The sequence below is a fragment of the Vollenhovia emeryi genome, unplaced genomic scaffold (genome assembly GCF_000949405.1).
Source record: "Vollenhovia emeryi isolate VEMERY1.0 unplaced genomic scaffold, V.emery_V1.0 DF939136.1, whole genome shotgun sequence".
In the NCBI taxonomy this organism is placed as follows: domain Eukaryota; kingdom Metazoa; phylum Arthropoda; class Insecta; order Hymenoptera; family Formicidae; genus Vollenhovia; species Vollenhovia emeryi.
In genome coordinates this window covers 2140889-2160208 of record NW_011967230.1, presented here as the reverse complement: position 1 = coordinate 2160208, position 19320 = coordinate 2140889, and the positions used below count along the sequence as shown (strand labels likewise).

At 45.8% G+C, this 19320-nt stretch overlaps 1 protein-coding gene across 2 annotated transcripts; it reads left to right on the top strand.

Annotated features, from left to right (window-relative positions):
- The first annotated feature begins 758 nt into the window (after positions 1-758).
- Positions 759-17822, top strand: LOC105567631 (histone-lysine N-methyltransferase trithorax). Of its 2 annotated transcripts, none has more exons than XM_012022640.1 (10): positions 759-1080; positions 1905-3345; positions 3448-4014; positions 4097-4521; positions 4709-4870; positions 4978-5373; positions 5477-12009; positions 12977-13139; positions 13246-13392; positions 13670-17822. In XM_012022640.1, exons 1-10 carry the CDS (start codon positions 985-987, stop codon positions 13841-13843), a joined length of 10104 nt encoding a protein of 3367 aa, XP_011878030.1. In that variant the 5' UTR covers positions 759-984; the 3' UTR covers positions 13844-17822. The 2 variants fall into 2 exon arrangements, with proteins under 2 accessions (XP_011878030.1, XP_011878029.1); XM_012022639.1 differs by having other exon boundaries at positions 759-1149.
- Positions 17823-19320: the final 1498 nt, after the last annotated feature.

Sequence of the window (19320 nt, the reverse complement as noted above, 5' to 3'; positions counted from 1 at the left end):
ATAATAAGATTCGTCGTGCGAAATAAACGTTAAAGCGCGAAATGCGAGCGTCGGGCGCGCGTTACGCCGCGTTCAAATCAGTCGCGGCTCTCAATGCCCGACGGTCACGTGACCAGCCCGGTTCGAGGCAGCCGCGTCGCTCCTTGCGTATCGCCCTTGCTGCTTTTTTTCCGGCCGCCCCGATATATTCGCATGCGAGATCCTTATCGAGCATAATCGAGCCAGGCGCAAACAAAGACGAGGCGCGATTAAAAATAGACGCGCTGAAGTTCGGGCGATCTCAAAAATTCTACGCGCAACGATATCACCGAGAGGTCGCGTCGAGGCTCTCTCGATATCGCGGCCGCGCGGGAATCAATTTTTAAATCCCGCGTCATTTTTGCTCCGAAAAGCGAAGCGAACTTTCCCAGGTTTCGGCGCGGCGTTGCGAGGGAGAGACGTTCTCCCCTACGCCCCGATTGCCGCGTTTCCATTGGCCGCGAACGAGTCACTTTAGCGGCGGTCGAACGTCGATTCTCGAGGCGGATCCCGTCGAGTTGCGAGTCTCCGCGAATCTCGAACGAGCGAATCCGTGTGTCGCAGCGATCGTGCCGAGAGCGCGACGGGTCCAAAGGCGAGTAGATCGGCGAAGGCCGTGACGGCGGCGCGCGCTCGCCCGCGCGCGCTTTAACGGCGTAGCCCGCCTTAGTAGCCCAGGCTCTCTGTTTGACAAGTACGCGCGTATTTTGCGGCCCGCGGCCGAGCCTGGCCGACGCCGGCCGACGTCGGCCGAACAGGCAGCGGCCCGAGAGACCACACGGCGGCCCCTGCGTCCGTGTGTGTGTGTGTGCTCGCGCGCGCGCGCGTATATATCAGAGAACGTACGTCGGTGTATAGTGTACGCGAGAGAGTCGGTGCGCCTCTCGGCCGTGGGCACAAATCGCGAGTAAAATGGAAGCGGAATTTCGCTGCGAGGTTGAGGTACGTCGTTGAAAACAGGCGAACATGGGAAGGTCCAAGTTTCCCGGGAAGCCGCCGAAGACGGCCACCAGGAAACGGATCAAGGTGCTGGGCCAGCCTGAGGCAGCGCAGAACGATCCGGTAACTGTCGCCGAGAACATCTACTACGGACTTTCCCTGTTCAACGAAACATTCGGCGACAACGAGAAGGTGAGGGGGAAAAAAGTCGCGCCGAGGCGTCCGCCGTCGCCGTCGCCGTCGCCGTCGCCATCGCCGTCGCCGTCCATGGTCGTCCACCGTCGCCGCCGTCGTCGCCGTCGCCGTCGCCGTTGCCGTCGCCGTTGGTTGCCGAGGTCGCGCGAGACCGACGAGCGTCGCGTCGCGCGACGCCGCTCGCGCGTATTTTGCCCGGCTGGTGTCGCGAGAACACGCTGGGACTCGGCGGGATACGCGGTGGACTCGCGATACGCGGGCCGACGAGCCTTGGCTGGCGCGGCGTAGCGCGCGGGTTAACCTATCGGCGGCGGTCGTGGAACGGCAGGTGCGCGACGCGACGCGACGCGACGCGACGCCTTCGCGGCCCTTGCCTGCCGTTGCACGATTCGTTTCTCGCTTTAGCGTTCGCCTCCCCTTCCGTATGTCGGTCGAGCGGTAGTGATCTGTATACGCTCTCGCCCTGGCCGCTCTTGGTACGGAGTACGTCAGTGAGACGTGCCTTTTGCGATTGTCGCTCCGTAACTTCTCAGCGGCCAGAGAGAATGTAGGAAAGAGTCCTGTGGTAGCCGAGTTGTCATGTAGAAGTAAACCTAGCGTATTGGTCACTCGTTTGTTTACTTTGACGGCTTGACTGTTACTTTGATTGTCGTACACGTAGGTAATGACGTACGCCGTAAGATCATGCTTGTAGATTGTAACTGTTGAACGGTTTGTCACTTCTAGTACTCATACAGGCAATCTTTCCCCAGGAACATCCACCATTCCACGGATTTAGCACTAAAGAGGCTAATCTTTCTGCATCCTATATAAAAACACAGCAACACGATGCAGAGGAGACCAGCGATAAGTTGCCGTCTGTCACAGTCAAAAATCTTGCACCACAGTCCAGCGCGAAGAAGGACGTTGCTGATGTTAAAAATTCCCCTGCAGACATCAGAAACGGCGCAGAGAAGCTTAGCGAAGCCGCAAATCCAAAACCAGTCGGTGACATCACAGAACCAGTTACAAACCCGGATGCTAAACACACTCCAAAGATTCACAGAGCTAAAAGTCGCAAGAATTGTAAGAACATAAAGTTTTCGAATTACTTGAAGAACCCGGTGCTAAAATCAGTGAACAACATCTTGGACCAGCATCAGAGAACCAGACAGTTGCGTAACAGTACTGCAAAAAGATTGCTTCAGAGGGCAAAATCCAGCGGGAGTAACGGGCGTAGTTTGGTGGTGCAATCTGGAGAGAAGCCTAGCTCAGTGAGGAAATTCGTTTTACCAGTTCGCAGCGTGCACTCGTCGAGGGTTATAAAGCCGAACAAGAGGTTCATCGAGGAATTGGAGGAAATCTCTGTTACGGAGCACAGCGAGAATGAAATTGGCGTGCACGTTAAAAAGACTAAGTTAAATTCGGATAAGCTCAGCAGCTTGGAATCAAAATTGAAAGGGGACGCGGTTAGCAAGTTGTGTACAAAATTTAAGGACAAAGACGCGAGGGGCAAGCCGAAAAGGGTGATTCAAGGCGTAAACTCCAATGCCGAGATTATAACTCAATCAATAAAGAATACGGAGAGATCAGCGAATTCTGTACAAAACGCACAAATATCAAAATCCACTCATAGAGAAGTAAAGAAATCCCATAATATATCGTGTAAGAATAAAGTATCAAACGGCACATCCGACAGCTCTAATAATAATCAAGAATGCTCACAGAACTCGAGCAGGACGGCACAAACTGTGAAATCAACAATTCCCAGAAATCAGAAGCAGATTTCTATTCCTACAAAAGTTCTTCCCGATTCCAATGTTCCACACTTCGAGTCTTCCAGAGTTCAGACGAGATCGGGAACTCAAAATGAGATAGCGAGCGATTTAAGTAATCAGGCGAACCTTGAGAGTGGTGCGGGATTAACGGAAGATGGCTGTGCAGAAACTAAGGATCAGCCTGAAAATGGTAACAAGACTGTGGTTAGTACGTTGAACAGTTTTGAGGCGGAGAACAATTTATCTGAAAGCGAAAGCGAGCACAGCAATCACTCGGAAGGCGAGCAATCCGAATTGAGCAGAATGAAACTCAATAGCGGCAAAGTTATATTGAGAAAAGCACGATTAAAGTTGGATAACAAGTGTTTAGCTGGAACTGAAGGACCATTTTCAACGACGAGCACCAGTAACACTATGGGAGGAAACACTAATTTAGGTATCTTTCTTATAGCCGCTGTAAAGCTGTTTTATCGTTACATTTTTATCTCCAGCAACAATCCAATCGTATCTAATGATTGTAATTTATTTTGTCTTTCAGGATTAACAGGAACTATAAAATGCGGTGTTTGCGGCGCAGTACGGTTTTATCGATTCGTGAAACAGGCGCGCAAGTTTGGCATCCACAGTTGCGAATCTTGCCGAAAGTTTATAAGCAAAATGATCAAACATCAGGCCTGCGCTAAATCCTCGAGCAATGTTCTTCCCATTCTCAAGTGTCATAAAGGCGACGGCCTGTGTTTAGTCCCGCCCGTAGTGAGGAGTCAACAATGGAATCTCATGAGATGCGTGTATAAAGCCAGATGCCCGGCGTGCTGGTTAAAAATGTGTTTGAAATGCTATGACATTCCGCCTGTCTTGAGGACAGGCTTGAACGCATTGTTACCACCGTTAATGAGAGATCCTTTGAGCATTTCTCTGCCGCTCAGTCAAGACGAGGATGGTCAGGGGCAAAATTTGGGCCCGTCTAAACTCAGTTGGCCCGCGGAAGACAGCTTGGAAAGAAATTTATTCAAGTCCGCCATGAGTTGGCGAAATTTCGAAATGGGACAGAAAACGAGTTATCAGGGCACCGGAGCGCACTTTTTCTACACAAAATTAGATAAATGTAAAACAACTTATTTTATTTTACAAGTACTCGTTTCAAACTTTATTACTTTATTTGCACTCACGACATCATTTTGTTGCAGTTGATTCCTCGATGAGTATATCGCCTAACAAAAAACGGAGGAAAAATAACAGGATTAAAGTAAGAAAGAAAATTAAAAGTCCAGCGCTTGCCTCTTCGACCGGTGGCCAACATTCGCAACCTCTTAGACAGAGACTCGAGTTGAAAGGACCGAGGGTTAAGCACGTTTGCCGAAGCGCCAGTGTCGCGCTTGGGCAACCCATCGCAACTTTTCCCACTGCAGACGCGAAAGAAGACAACGAACACGGCAAAAACATTCCAAAGAAGGAAACCGAAAGGACAGAGAAGAGGGACGACGTTACGAAAGACAAGGAAGTGCAGAAGCATAATGAAGAGAATTTAAGTCTTGGCGTTAATATGACACAACAGTCTCACTCGAGAAGAGGAAAACCACAGCAGAGTGTATCGACGTCGCATTTTTCAGTGGTAAGATATTTTTCAGGCCCAAGTATATGTGTTACACGAATATTTATTCTGCTTTTCGTGGCACTGAATGAGCTCGTGTTACTTCGTTTATATCTATACATATTTTTATGTATTTGATTAAATATAAAACTTGTAAACTTAATCTGAATGGAATTGAAAAGTGATGTAACTAACATATTTATTGCAGGTTTCTAAGGCAACTATGGAGACTGTATACACAGTTTCTATAGATTTCTGGGAGCAATACGATCCTTCCGAGGTCGGAGCAAAGGGTTTTGCTCTTATCGGTTCTGAGCTGTTTCACATACCTGCTATTTGCTATCTGTGCGGAAGCGCCGGTAAAGAGCCAGTAAGTAATATTTGCAATATCGTTCATAGGTGGATGACAAATGTACATATACTAGTAACGCGTCATGTCTCTTCGAGAACTATCAACATAACGATCATTCTTTACAGCTGATCCACTGTCAATGCTGTTGCGAGCCATACCATGCCTTCTGTTTGGAACCCAGTGAATGGAACGCTTGTGCACAGCCAAACTGGTGTTGTCCCCGGTGTACGATATGTCAATCCTGCCATCTCAGATCCGGCCCGAAATTATCCTGCATTCGTTGTCGTCAATCGTTTCACCATTCATGTCTGTCAAAGTCCGGTGTTAGCTCTAGATTGTACAGTCCCGATCGACCTTACGTTTGCCAGAGTTGTATTAAGTGTAAAAGCTGCGGTAGCGAGGGTGTCAACGTTCACGTTGGTAATTTACCTCTTTGCTCTATGTGCTTTAAGTTAAGGCAGCAAGGAAACTATTGTCCATTGTGTCAGAGATGTTACAACGAAAACGATTTCGACACAAAGGTGAGTATCTACGCGGCAATTTCGATGTAGAATAAATTCACGGACACAAAATTTATCTTGTGCCTGCTACTTACGTATCACGACCGTACGTATGTTCTTTTAGATGATGGAGTGTAGCGAGTGTTCCTGCTGGGTACATGCCCGTTGCGAAGGCCTTTCCGATGAGCGTTACCAGATACTTAGTTACCTGCCCGATTCGATCGAATTCACATGCAGCCAATGCTCTTCCAACTCGAATTCCTCCATCTGGAGGAATGCCATAGAGGCGGAGCTGAAGGCGGGTTTCATCGGCGTGATAAAATCTCTGAGTAAAAACCGCAAGGTTTGCACGGCTCTCAAGTGGAGTCCCAGAAAGGAATGCCTCTGCAGACCACTTTCAAGCGTGAGGAGACTCGAGTTTCCCGAGGACAAGAGCGAGACGAGCTGTGCGAAGGAAAACGAGGAATTGGAAGAGTGCAATGGTGACAAGTCCGCGGATACCGACTCGAGTTCGGGCGCCAATTACAGAGACGGTATAAACAAGCCCGATTCGGAGGAACATTCGACGGACGGTCCTGGTAGAAAAGGTCTGCGACGGCTACGACAGAAATTCCATCTAAGAGAATGCTCGGTTAGGGTGAAGAACTGTATTCCGAAGGACTCTCCAGACAGCGAGAGAAAAGACTGGGCGAATCAGGATTCGTTAGTTTCTTCGAACGACGTCACGGAATGTCATTGCTCGGAGCAACAAATCATCGCGAGGCCCTCCCCCACTTTAATGTCTGTGAAACGTAAGGTGAATGGTAACGAGTATAAATCACTGTCGCAATTTTATTGTGATATGGAGCATGTAATCAACCGGGTCGGTTTGAAAGATCTGTTAGAAACGTATCACGATATTTTGCAAGAGGTCTTTCCGTGGTTTACTCCGAAGAATTTTAAGAGCAGCGACGAAAACGACGATACATTAACACCTACTAAAGACATTGGCAAAGACACCGTTCTAACGACAAAGTTTGACGATCCTATCTTGGAGGCGTGGAAAGAGGAGGTGATGAAAGCGCCGAAGGCGATCGCAGCGAAAACGGCGAATCTCTACAATATCCACGTCGAGGACAGCAGGTCGTGTTGTTTGTGCAAAGGCTTGGGCGACGGACACGAGACAAAGGAGGGCAGGCTGCTGTATTGCGGGCAGAACGAATGGGTGCACGCAAATTGCGCGCTATGGTCAAATGAGGTGTTCGAGGAGATCGACGGCTCACTGCAGAATGTCCATAGTGCCATTTCGAGGGGTCGTTTGATCCGCTGCTCCGAGTGCGGTAAGAAGGGCGCGAGTATTGGATGCTGCGCAAAGAACTGCAGCAACACCTTTCATTTTCCGTGCGCGAGGAACGTCGGGCTCGCCTTCAATGACGATAAGACGGTATTTTGCGTCTTACATTCGAACACTCAGACTTACAAATCCCTGCAGAACGAGAACGAGTTCAGTTTGAAGCGGCCGGTGTACGTGGAGTTGGATCGTAAGAAAAAGAAGTTCGCCGAACCCAACAAGGTCAAGCTGATGATAGGTTCTTTGATGGTTGACTGTCTGGGTACCATCATTCCAGAATTTTCTGACACAGCTGAAAAGATAATACCATGCGATTACAAATGCTCTAGACTTTACTGGTCCACAGTGAACCCTTACAAGATAGTTAGATATTACATTAGGACTTACGTGCAAGTGCATATGCCGGACGTCTCGTCCGACATGGAGAATAATATCACCATCGATCACAGTAAAGAGCAGGAGAAGGAAGAAGTGTCGATAGACGCGCAGAGAGTCGATTATTTTGCTGTTAAACAGACCCTAGATACGCTCATTGATATCGTGTGCAATAAAGAGGTCGATGAGAATTTAGCGGAGCAAAACAACACGGATCTTTTACCGCCGGAACTGAAGGAGGCGATATTTGAGGATTTGCCGCACGATCTGTTAGATGGAATCTCCATGCAGGACATTTTTCCGAAGATGTCGTACGAAGATTTTTTAGCCATGGATCTGAAGAACGACAGTTCTTTCAGTACAGATTTGTTTAAGGATGACATGCTGTCGTCGGAAGTCGAAGAGACGATAAAGCCGTCGGAGAGCAAAATTTCGAAAATGGATTCGTCTTTACTGGAACTGGGAACGCACAACGATCTCTGGGTGCGATTGGAGGCGAAGACCGCGATGCAGGACCTCATGGACGATCTGTTTAACTCGAAAAGCCAGAAACGCGCTGGTAGAGAGTTGAAACGCTCCAAATCCGAGGTGATGTCGAACAATCCGCTGATCGTCGGCGGTCAGAGGCATCATCAGCGCTCTTGCAGCCTCACCTGGAGCTGCAAGCTAGACAACACCTATGGTTCTAACATAAAGAGACGAAAATTGCCTCGAAATCCATCCAGCACCAAGTCTAACGAGACTGGTCTCATCGTCTCTCTCGATGCGCAAAATGAACGCACGTCTATGTTCCACGAATTGAGAATCCCGGAGAGTATCATGGTTACCGTCGGAAGAGGGAACACGCCTAATATACTATCCGACTCGGTGCGCGAGTTGAAGTACTGCATCGAGGATTCCGCTGGACTGAATCGTCGTGTGTTGCCAGCCAGGGATGACGCGAAAGAACACAAGAGGCTGTTCTGGCATCCGAGACAGCAGCAGCCGCGAATAGTGCAGGTCGACGGGTCGGCTGACGCTAATAGCGCCAGCGAGTGCAGTTCACCGGAGTACAACACGGAGGAGAAAAACGCGAACCAGCAAACGTCCGAATCGTTATCGATCCCGCAATTGGATGGTATTAACGACGAGCACTCGTCTGACGCGGGCGAGCCGAACACGGAGAAGGAGCTTAGCTTGTACGCGCGATCTTCAAATCTTTTGCATTCGAAACGTATCTTTATTAGGTCGCACGTATCAAGCGGCGCGTGTGACAAGTCGCAAAAGACGAAGAGTAGAGGAGGCAATTTTATAACCGTACCAACCGCCAGGTGTACCTTGCACAAGGCGGAAATTTTGTTCAAGGAGAAGAATCTCAAGGTGAATCTGCAGATCCCACAAGTGGACGGCGCAGGCGATATCTCGAGCGACGACGAGTGCGTCTCGTCGCAACACATAATGGCGCATGAGAGGCTGACTCACACGTCGTACGAGTCGTCACCGTTCGAGCACATCGACGTTACCTGCAAGAGGTGCGGTCGCACGTACCGTAACGAGGAAAGTTACAATCGTCACCTGGACAATTGCGACGCTATGATTACCAGCGATAGCGACTCGGAGACCATGGATAACAAGCTGGCGTCGCCAGAGTCGGGATTTTCGGCGAATATGGGCTCTCCGCAGTTCATCACGCTCTCGCCGTCCGAAGGCCACACCCTGACGACCGATTACACGGATATCCAGGCGACATCGCCCATCGAGGCGTCCGTGGCGTCACCCCATCCGAGTATCCAGATCGAACCTATCGCCCAGGCGATCATCACACCGCAGATCCATGCGACGCACGCCACCGTCGAGACCGTGCACCAGACAGTATTAACGTCCAACGATGTGATCGTACAGACTCAGTACACTCGCAGGACCACCACCCTGCCGAACCCAGCAGTATTACCTCCTCAGGAAAGCACGGTGCAGATAACGGAGATCACAGACCCGCCGTCCGTCTCCAACGATTCCAACGTTACGGCGCAGGGCATGGTGAACACGCCCATGAACTCACCGGACAGCACGAGCTCGCAGACCGTCCCAAGCCCGGAGATGTCGCCCAATTTCTCGTCCACGGGCATGCAGACCGCGCACGAATCCGCGCAGATGAACGCACAGGTCGCCCGAGTCTCTTCCAAGTCGAAGAATTCACGGGTGGCCAAACCTAAGACCAAGAGCGTCAAATTGCAGCAACAGCAGCAGCAGCAGCAGCAGCAGCAGCAGCAGCATCTTCTAAAGAACATGATGCACGCGCCGCACAACGTCGCGCACAATGCCAGATTCCAACCGGCGGCGATGACGAACAGCCCGCCGGTGATTCTGCATCAGGCCGCCCAGAGACCGCCCACGGTGATCCTTCAGCAAGTGGCACCGCCAGGCATCATGTCCGCTTACGTGGAGGCGCTGCAGCAGCAATCCGGCCAAAACTTACAGTATATCACGACGATAGGCGGTGGACAACACGAGACAGGCTTCAAGCCGCAGCTGATCGCCGCGAATCCCTTGGTACCGGGCACTTATATACAAGCACCGTCCACCGACAATCTACTAGCGCTGCAGAACGGTGGTATATCGATATTGCCGAGCGTGCAAATCGCGCAAACGCAGCCTACAGTATTGGGCACTATCATACAACAGCAACCCAGTGCGATCCAATGTGGCGTTATATCGTCGGAGCAACTTCTGCTGAGCTCCACTCCTACCTTGGAGATGTTCACTGATCCAACTGGTGGTATGTTCGTGTCGAATCAACCGATGTACTACGGGTTGGAGACAATTGTCAGCAACACCGTCATGTCGTCCAGTCAGTTCATGGCGGGCACCGTACCACAGGTGTTGGCCAGCAGCTACCAGACGACAACCCAGGTGTTTCAGGCGTCCAAACTGATGGAGCCCATCGTGGATGTACAGGCTGTGCCGGGCGTACCCACCGTGACGACGATGCAGAATGTATCGAGCATGCCGAGCATGTCTGGTGTACCCAACATAGCTGGCGTGCCCAACATAGCGAGCGTGCAAGGCGTGAGTGGTATGCCCAACGTGTCCGGAGTGCCTTACGTGGTGGTGAACCAGTCGGCGCCGCCGCTGCCACCGGTGCCAACGGCAGCTCCGGCACCAGTGCCAACACCAGCACCAGTACCAGTACCAGCACCAGCGTTGTTATCGGCATCGGTACCAGCACCAGTATCAATGTCGCCGCCAACGCTATCAGTGGAACCAATCACGACGCCGTCGCAGATCAACATTTCCGCCACGTCCCACGAGCGAATTTACGGTGGCGTCGCGTGCAGCGCCGTGTCACCGATACCGTGTCAAAATACGAGCATCGAGCATCCAATGGCGTCGATTCAGGTGGCGGATGTATGCTCGTCAAACGCGACGCCGAGGCTATCACCGCCGGTACCACCGCCACCGTCAGCACCACCAGCGCCGCCGCCGCCGCCACCGCACGCGATGCCGATGATTCCCCGTGTCGCTGTGAGACCTAGTCCGGTCATGCACTCAGTACAGGCGAATCACGGAGCCGCCTGGAAGATCACCGAGCCGTTGTTCGGTGCGGAGCAACCGATGAGCAACAGCGTGCGGCCGTACTTTGACTCGAAACACGTGTCGGAGAACACCAGCATGATCAACTCCAGCATATCATCGTCCAAGATACCGCCTCTATCGAATCATTATGTCACGCAGAGGAATCTAATTGTAAATAAGTCGAATCACGATGTAAATAGCATGCTCAAGAGCTACAGCAGCGGTGTCGCGTTGAGTCCGAACTCTGCGAGCGCAAACGTCAATAGCAACAGCCCGGTTGTCTCCAATTCTAATCCTGTGCAAAATAAAATTACAATGCCGATGAGCAACATGCCGCCTAGTAGACCAATGAACAGGGTACTACCGATGCAAGCAGTGACACTGAAGCAGGATCCGGCGAAGAAAGATGACCTGGCGATCGAGGAACCGACGAAGCCGGTGATCAAACCAGCCGAGCCGGAAATTGTGGAACCGAAGAAGGAAATCGCCGAGCAGATCATGCAGTTAAAACCAGAGACCGCGCTCGACAACATCAGCGACAGTATCAAGCTGAATACGGAGACTATAGAGAAGGTGAAGGAGAATCTCAAACTGGAGCTCGACAAGGAGAAGCTGCAAAACACGTCGTTGAAGATAGTGCTGCAGAAACAATTGCAGGACGGCTCTTACAAAATCACGCGCAACATGAAGGCGGTCACCCAAAGTAAAAAGGCACCGCAGGTGACGTCCGTGGAGATATTGCCGTCGAATCAGGTGCCTCAGATCGCGTCGCTGCAACTGCTGCCGATCAAAACGTTCACGCTCAAGGCGAACAAGCTCGAGGACAAGGTGCAGCCTGTGGAGAACGCGAAGGTGAACATACTCAAGGCGAAGGCGCCGCCCGTAGCTGTCAAGAAACCCAGAATAGTGACCAAGTCGATCAGACCGCTGCGAAACAGTCCGCCGCAGATTCCGCCGCAAGTGCAGAAGAACTGCTCGAAGGGACCGATCCTGATGTACGAGATCAAGTCGCAGGACGGTTTCACCCATACCGCTTCGTCCATGACTGAAGTCTGGGCAACGGTGTACGAGGCGGTGCAGAATGCACGCAAGGCTCACAACCTGCCCCCTCTGCCTCACAACCCCCTGTCCGAGGGTCTTGGCTTGGAGAACAACGCGGCGATTTACCTGATCGAGCAACTGCCGGGCGTCAACAGGTGCAGCAAGTACAAGCCGAAATTTCACAATCTGGCGCCGCCGAAACCCGACGAGCTGGAGAACGAGTTACCGGCGGCGTGCGCCAACGGGGCCGCACGGGCCGAGCCCTTCAAGGGCAGGAAAGTGCACGACATGTTTAGCTGGTTGGCGTCGCAGCACAGGCCGCATCCTAACATAATTACAATATCGGAAACGGAATCTAGGTAAAGACTCGTTGCGTACACGCAGACGGCGTAAAGACAAAGTGCCACGTTATTTTGCAATTGAATCGGTTAGAACAGAGAAAGGGTACATGTAATATTTTGATCCAAATTAAGTTGACAATTTCAATCCTCGCTATACACGGATAGGCACGTCTTTCTGTACGCGATATGTATGACACTAGTAAAGAGGACGATCTTCATTATGGAAGTTTAGGTTTAGTACAGAAAGATACGCGTGTAGCACATGGCCCCTTTCTGAATGAAGCTGCGATTAATTTCCGTGTTGTACTGGCCACGCGTAAAAAGAACTTGAAACGAGAATAGTGATGACGAAAGTGATGAAGATTCAACCTAGGTACTTACTTTTCTTCCATTGAAGTTACAGAAAGAAACTTTTAATTTCTTCTCCTATGGTTTTGTTTAAAAGTAAGTAGGCTATGTTTTCACAAAGTACATATTAGTACTGCATTTACATTCACAGTAGTAATTACAAGTATTCTTTTGTGTTATTACAAAGGCAGTGGTCTAGTTTAATATTTTTGTGATAAGCATAATTTTTTTTTACTTTGCCGCCTCAAGACAAAACAGCATAAAATCTATTGAGAAATTCACTTTGCTTATAAAACGGGTTTTTTTGTTTTGTATTTCAAATATATAATTTAATTCAAATGTATTCTGTTCTAACCAATTTAATTGTCTCTTGTAAAGTAACACATAATTTCTGATATTTGACACATTATTAATACAAGTGTTATATAATGACGTTTTTGCGCGATATCGTGCACTATCGGTTTGATAAATTTGCATTTTTTTAAATACTAATAATGTTTTTTATATATACATTGAATGTAAGATGTATAATGTTTCTCTGGGTTATATAAATAGAATCAGCAATATTTCAGATTAAAACTAAGCAAACGCCGTTGTTAATAATGCATTCAATAGTCCACTGTGATGAATGTTTCAGGCGAGTCGCGAGTACCAATTTACCCATGGCAATGCGCTTTAGAATACTTAAGGAAACATCAAAAACATCTGTCGGTGTGTATTATTCCCACATACATGGTAGAGGACTGTTTTGTTTGAGAGACATCGAGCCTGGTGAGATGGTCATTGAATACGCCGGTGAAGTAAGTAGCAGGCAACTATTCATAGATATTAGAAGTGAATGTCGCGATATTTATAATTGATATCGCTGTTATTGTCATTATTATTAAAATTATTGATTATCATTAGGTTATTCGATCTTCCTTGACCGACAAGAGAGAAAAGTACTACGACAGCAAGAACATAGGCTGCTACATGTTTAAAATCGACGATCATCTAGTTGTTGACGCTACTATGAAAGGGAATGCAGCTAGATTTATCAATCATTCGTGCGAGGTACGAGAGATTCCTTTCTTTTTACTTTTACCAAGAATTCATCTAATAATTGAAATTGAAAGAAAAGCTTTTATTATTTAATAACATTATTTCTATTGTTTTTAAATATATTAAAAAATATCTTAACTTGCATTATGTATAATTTTGATCCCATAATATATGTGTAATCAAGCGTTACGTTAATATTAATATCACATATATTAATGCACAATTACATGCGATGCATTTGAATATCTGTGATAAATATGCATATTATATGAAAATACATATGTTACAGCCAAACTGCTACTCGCGAGTGGTAGACATTCTAGGTAAGAAACACATACTGATTTTTGCTCTTCGTCGCATCATTCAAGGGGAGGAGTTGACGTACGACTACAAATTCCCATTCGAGGATATCAAGATCCCGTGTACTTGCGGTTCCCGCAAATGTCGTAAATACCTCAACTGAGACTGCGTATATACAGCTTATCCTAAGCAGCCGACCGATGACAAAGAAATAAGATATGTGCTATAATTGCGCGCGCGCTTTCGAATAGGATTCGTTTTATTGAATGTTATTCATTTTACTCATCATCAAACTATTTTCAGAGATTGCAGCTTTTTATTACTATAAAAGAACATAGATTATACATTTTAAATATTAGAAGGCCAGACGTAATTCGCGAAGCACGGCGATTACGACGATGTTACTTTAGACAGCTACGTTCCTGTAGTTGATTTAACGGGGGGGTATATATACACGTATACCTATAGCAATAAAATCATTCGAGTATGTCCCGCTTTCGTATCCGACAAAGTCGTGCGCTTTACTAACGCGCTTCAGACTTTTGAAAGTGTTACTTTATTCACGCCTGTGCTTTCTCGCACGACTTTTAGACTCTACCTATTATCTACTATTGAGGCTTAAGTGTACAAGTTATCTTACACTTTACACTAAATGCGAGTGCTCTTTAGTTCGCATAATTCCCGTGCATCCTTCACGATATGGACCTCTCGATGCTTTAATCGTTTGAAAACCAGAAAACCAACTTCTTCTTTTTAAATGGACGTATCGGTGAAAATGGTAAATGGTTCCGCTGGATGATGAAAGAGCAGCGGGTTTTTGACGATGATCGCGACTTTCAGAAAGCTATTTATGTCTCTTTAAAGTTTTGTAAAATAAAAATGACAAACAATAATTGTGTACAAATGGCTACGAAACGCGTGAACGTAAAAAACGCGATAATTATATATTTAAATGATTTGTGTAAATTTTAAATTTAGTGTACAGTGTATGACTAACTTCGTGACATTTCATGTCTGCTGTAGGGCCAGATTTCAAATGTTTTTGTAAAATATGTAATTGTTAGACTAGATATATCGTCTTTGATGTAAGTAAACAGCAACAGTTTTAACTTAAGTTAGGAATGTAGGCATTAAGGAGAGAGATAGAGAATGGCAAGCGAGAACAGTCTCCTGTAGCGGGATATTGTTCGAAGGTGTACCTACTTTGGCAGACATTGATACGACTTTGTGTTTGATTATTTACGTGGCATCATTGTCGAGAGGATTTGTCTTTCTCAGATCAAGCTATTTATTCGTATGTAAAAATTAAGCGAGTTCGATTTATTTGCCTTTTTATTTTTTTTTGTGTATTTTATAGACGTCGCATCTGTATTTGTGCTTCCACCTTGCCAACATCATCGAATTTATTATCCGAAATCTATTTTATCTGAATGATACGACATTTTATTCGACGACCACTTAATAGAATCGCTAACGGTTTCAATGATCATTTTTAAAAGAGTTTCTATTTGAAAACAATGACTTTATTCGTTCAGACCGATGAGGATTTATGCATTGTTTGAGATAAACGTCTCCGGGTACGTTTTCGGGGAACGTTTGTGATATTTTCCCATAATGGGAAATATATTAGAGATGCTTTTATAGGAATATATATTTTACATTTTTACGGATATATATACATGTATACATATATATATACCATGTATTCCGTACCAATATCCTTCTGTGAAGTCCAGTTTTGCCTTACTTTTACATGTACCTACGCTTTCACCCGGTGATAGATTTAGATATATATTTACGCAAATGATATTTTATATTCGAAACTAACACAACCGCAACGGCGTGGCACGGCGCCCTCTGATACGACTACGACAACGTATTTTAGCGCGATTAATCAATTTCTGCCGAGGTGGTAGTCCCTTAAATTTTTGGTGCTCCATGGACACCGTTAAGTGCACTTTTCATGAAAAAATGGCCTAGAGTAAGAGATAGTAAGATTGCTGTGCGGAAGTGTTTGATAATAATAAGAAATGCGTTATACGAAGAATATTGATCGTGAATTATTTAAAGAGGTAATATAATGGGGTGAAATGGTGGCAGGAGCGCATTATTTGAGCACGCGAATAATGTCAGACGTGCTGCGATTTTAATCGGCCTGGTTTGGTACAAAGCGCGTACGCTGAGTTGTAAAAAGTTATGAAAAACGAGGGAAAACGGAAACCTGTTCTGGTCACGTGAAATTGCCATTTTTTAGATATTTTGTGAATCTTTTTTTTAATATAATTACCGATATAATTAATAACTATAATTATATTCGAGGATGAATATTGTTAATATAATGATAATTAATTTTAATCTGTACATGAAAAGTAATACGACTAGTAAGGATGGTAACTTACTTGAAAATATAACAATGTTAGATATTTTATTGATATTTATTGATTATGAACGAGACGGTATTAGGGTTGACGAAAAAGTACTAACGTAAAAAAAAAAGGAACGATTTAGAATCGGTGCACATATATGGTAGTCACATTGATTGACGCGGATATATACAAGGATCAAATCCTTTCTTTTCTTTCTAGCAAGCAAGCAAGCGTGTATCTTCGATTCGATTACAGAGCCTCCTGGATCGTTACGCTACGAACGTCAGAATTAATTTGGGCTTTACAAAGTGTATACTCCGTAGGCATTGCATACCATGTAATCCGATTTTTACATCGCTATGTATTATGATTGTAAGCTGTAAGCTATCCATTATCGTCCGATTTCATTTTTACACTCGCGAATAGGCTTCAATTCTCGGTACATCGTTCTCTTCTCATTATTCGTTATCACTGACGACTTTTGTAAAGTACCCACGCGAGTACTTCGGTAAAAAGGTAACAGTTTGAGCGTGCGCTTGTAGCTGGACACAAAAAGCGAGAGAGAGAGAGAGGGGGAGAGAGAGAGAGAGAGAGAGAGAGAGAGAGAGAGAGAGAGAGAGAGAGAGAGAGAGAGAGATTTTTACTTGTCTCCCGATAATCCTTGCCTGTTGAATACGGACGAATATCTATCGGGTGCTTTCTGGAACATACTCTGTGTCTTTTTGAACTACTCTTTAAACTGCGTGGAAAGGGCGTACGACCCACCTTAGTATTACGCATACAGCCTTCATTATTATTATTATCGCTATTAATTATAATCTATACACACATATAAAAAAAAGAAGGGGAAAGAAAGAGAAAGCATACATCACTACTCAAGTCACTCGTATATTTGGGCACACTTAAGCACAGTTTGTTTACTACACCCATCAGCACCTTTCAAAAATAACGCTGCGTGTAAAAAAAAGAAAAAAAAGGCGACGAACAAACATCCGAAGAACGGTACGACGAATAAACGTGTAGTCTAACAATAATTAAAGCAAAAAAATCATACTATAATGTATAGATGTAATAGGTAGATCGTTTCTCTCCAACTTTTACGCATGTTTTACCTCTCGACAAACGGACTCGCTCCGAACGGCGATTCGTACGGATGATCGCGCTGTCTCAGCGTTGCGTTTGAAATTGCGAGTGATTAAGTTATTTCGCGGAAACGACGAGCTCGCGGTATTACCGCGTTCTCGGGACGCGACGCGGTTTCGGCGCATCGTCACGCTAATTGCGATCTCTTCACAACCAGGAATTTCGTCTCATCGCGCACTTTAGATCTACTTCTTTTTTTCTCGAGAGAAGGATAAGCTGAGAGGATGAAAATATTATTCTCACGATTCTAAGGGATTAGAGGAGAAGGAGGATGAAACAAAATCGATAAAATGTAAAACGCTTCTTAAGGACGTGTATAAAAACTACTATTCTAACGTTTAAACAGAGTGTAGAATTTTGAAATATTGTACTTGTTTAAAAAGAAAAGTAAGAGGGAAGGATGAACAACAATCGATAAACTCGGTACGACGGTGCGAAAGGGAAAAAGAAAAATTGAAAAAATTGTCTGTGATTATCAGTCATAATTAATAATCTTTAGGTCGACATATTTTTTAGAGAATATTTTTTAGGAAATTACAAAATTTATGATATATCCCTATTATTGATATGATATTGGATCAGACACGCGCTATACGCATAATAATATTAAAAGTGAAATTGAGGAAACAAAAAGAATGAACTGAAGAATGAAAAGATGAATTGTAAAAGTTGCAAACTGTTTAAATAGAGTTACAAAATAGTTGAGATTCGATGGCTGTTGTAAAATATTCAGTGTTTGGACAAATAATTATTAAAAAAAACTATTTATAACTAATATCGAAGTACGGTAATATTATTATATCGCATATTACAGTAGCGTTTTTATCCCTTCTTGCGTTTGCATATTTATGACGGACATAGGTTGTAGGGGGAGAGAGAGAGAGAGAAAGAGAGGAAAATAAAGAGTATTTCGGTGAACGGAGGCCCGACCGAGCGAAACTCACTCTCGCGATTAAATGAATGCGATTAATTGAAACGAAGGAACGAAGTTCCGGAAACGAATCTGGAGGGGAGAGGGGCGGAACGGGGGGTACGACGACGACGACGGGAGGGACAGGGGGCATTTGCCACACGTTTTTTGCGTGTAAATTGTCGTTATCAATCCATCTACTTATCGTAGAGAACTTATGAAGTTTAATCGTAATATCTACATTAACCAGAAAAGGTACGCGTACCGCATAGAAAAGGAACACATAGCCGCTTTCATCACAGGACACGTACACACATACATACATACATGCATACACACACGTACACGAGAAACAGATATTGCCCATGTTTTGTAATTAAATGTTTTGTTAGTATATATTATACGAGAAAATTAACAAAATAAAAACACAAGAAATGAGAGAAACATGTGCGTGTTGTACTGTACATCTTGCTATGAACGATGTATTCCTCTCTTTATTTGCACGAGACTAATCTGTATGTGTGTGTGTGGGTGTGTGCGCGCGCTAGTGTCGGTGGCAAACGGGCATCGTCGTTACAGACCGGTGCCTTCGATATCGTTCTCAACCACCGGGTTCGCATAAATTAAAATCGCATCGGAACCCGCACCGTGCGAAATGTCATTTCCCTTTTAATGCAGGTCTTAATTCGGTTCGCGGGATTCAACGCAAATCGAGGAAAAACGTGGAATCACTTGGTTCTTAATTTATCGCGTCGAGGCTTCTCGGGACTCGCGTTGTAGCAACGAGCTTTTTCGCTGCGCGCGCGCGTGTGTGTGTCCTTTAATAGACCTCGGAGCACTTGAATATTTTTGAAATAATTTCGCATAAATTTGTTTCTCGCACTGGAGCTCTTAACATTCAAAATGAAATTGTTGAAGACGTACAATGGAAAAAAACAAAGGAGTAGAAAACTTGCGCGGTTTTAACTCGGAAGCCAAACCTAGTAAATATAATGGAACTCAGATTAAATAGTCGTAACGAGAGAAAAAGAGAGAGAGAGGTCAGTGAACCGCGAGATTCCTGCGTAACAAAAGCACGTGGCAGAAGGACAGTCCTCTGCCAACGTTTATTTTACGAAATGCCTCGGGGATCGGTACTTTTTGTGCAGCACGACTCGCGGCGGGACGCGAGTAATAATAGAAACGCGGCGCTACCCCGTCTCGTGTAATTACGGGGACGCG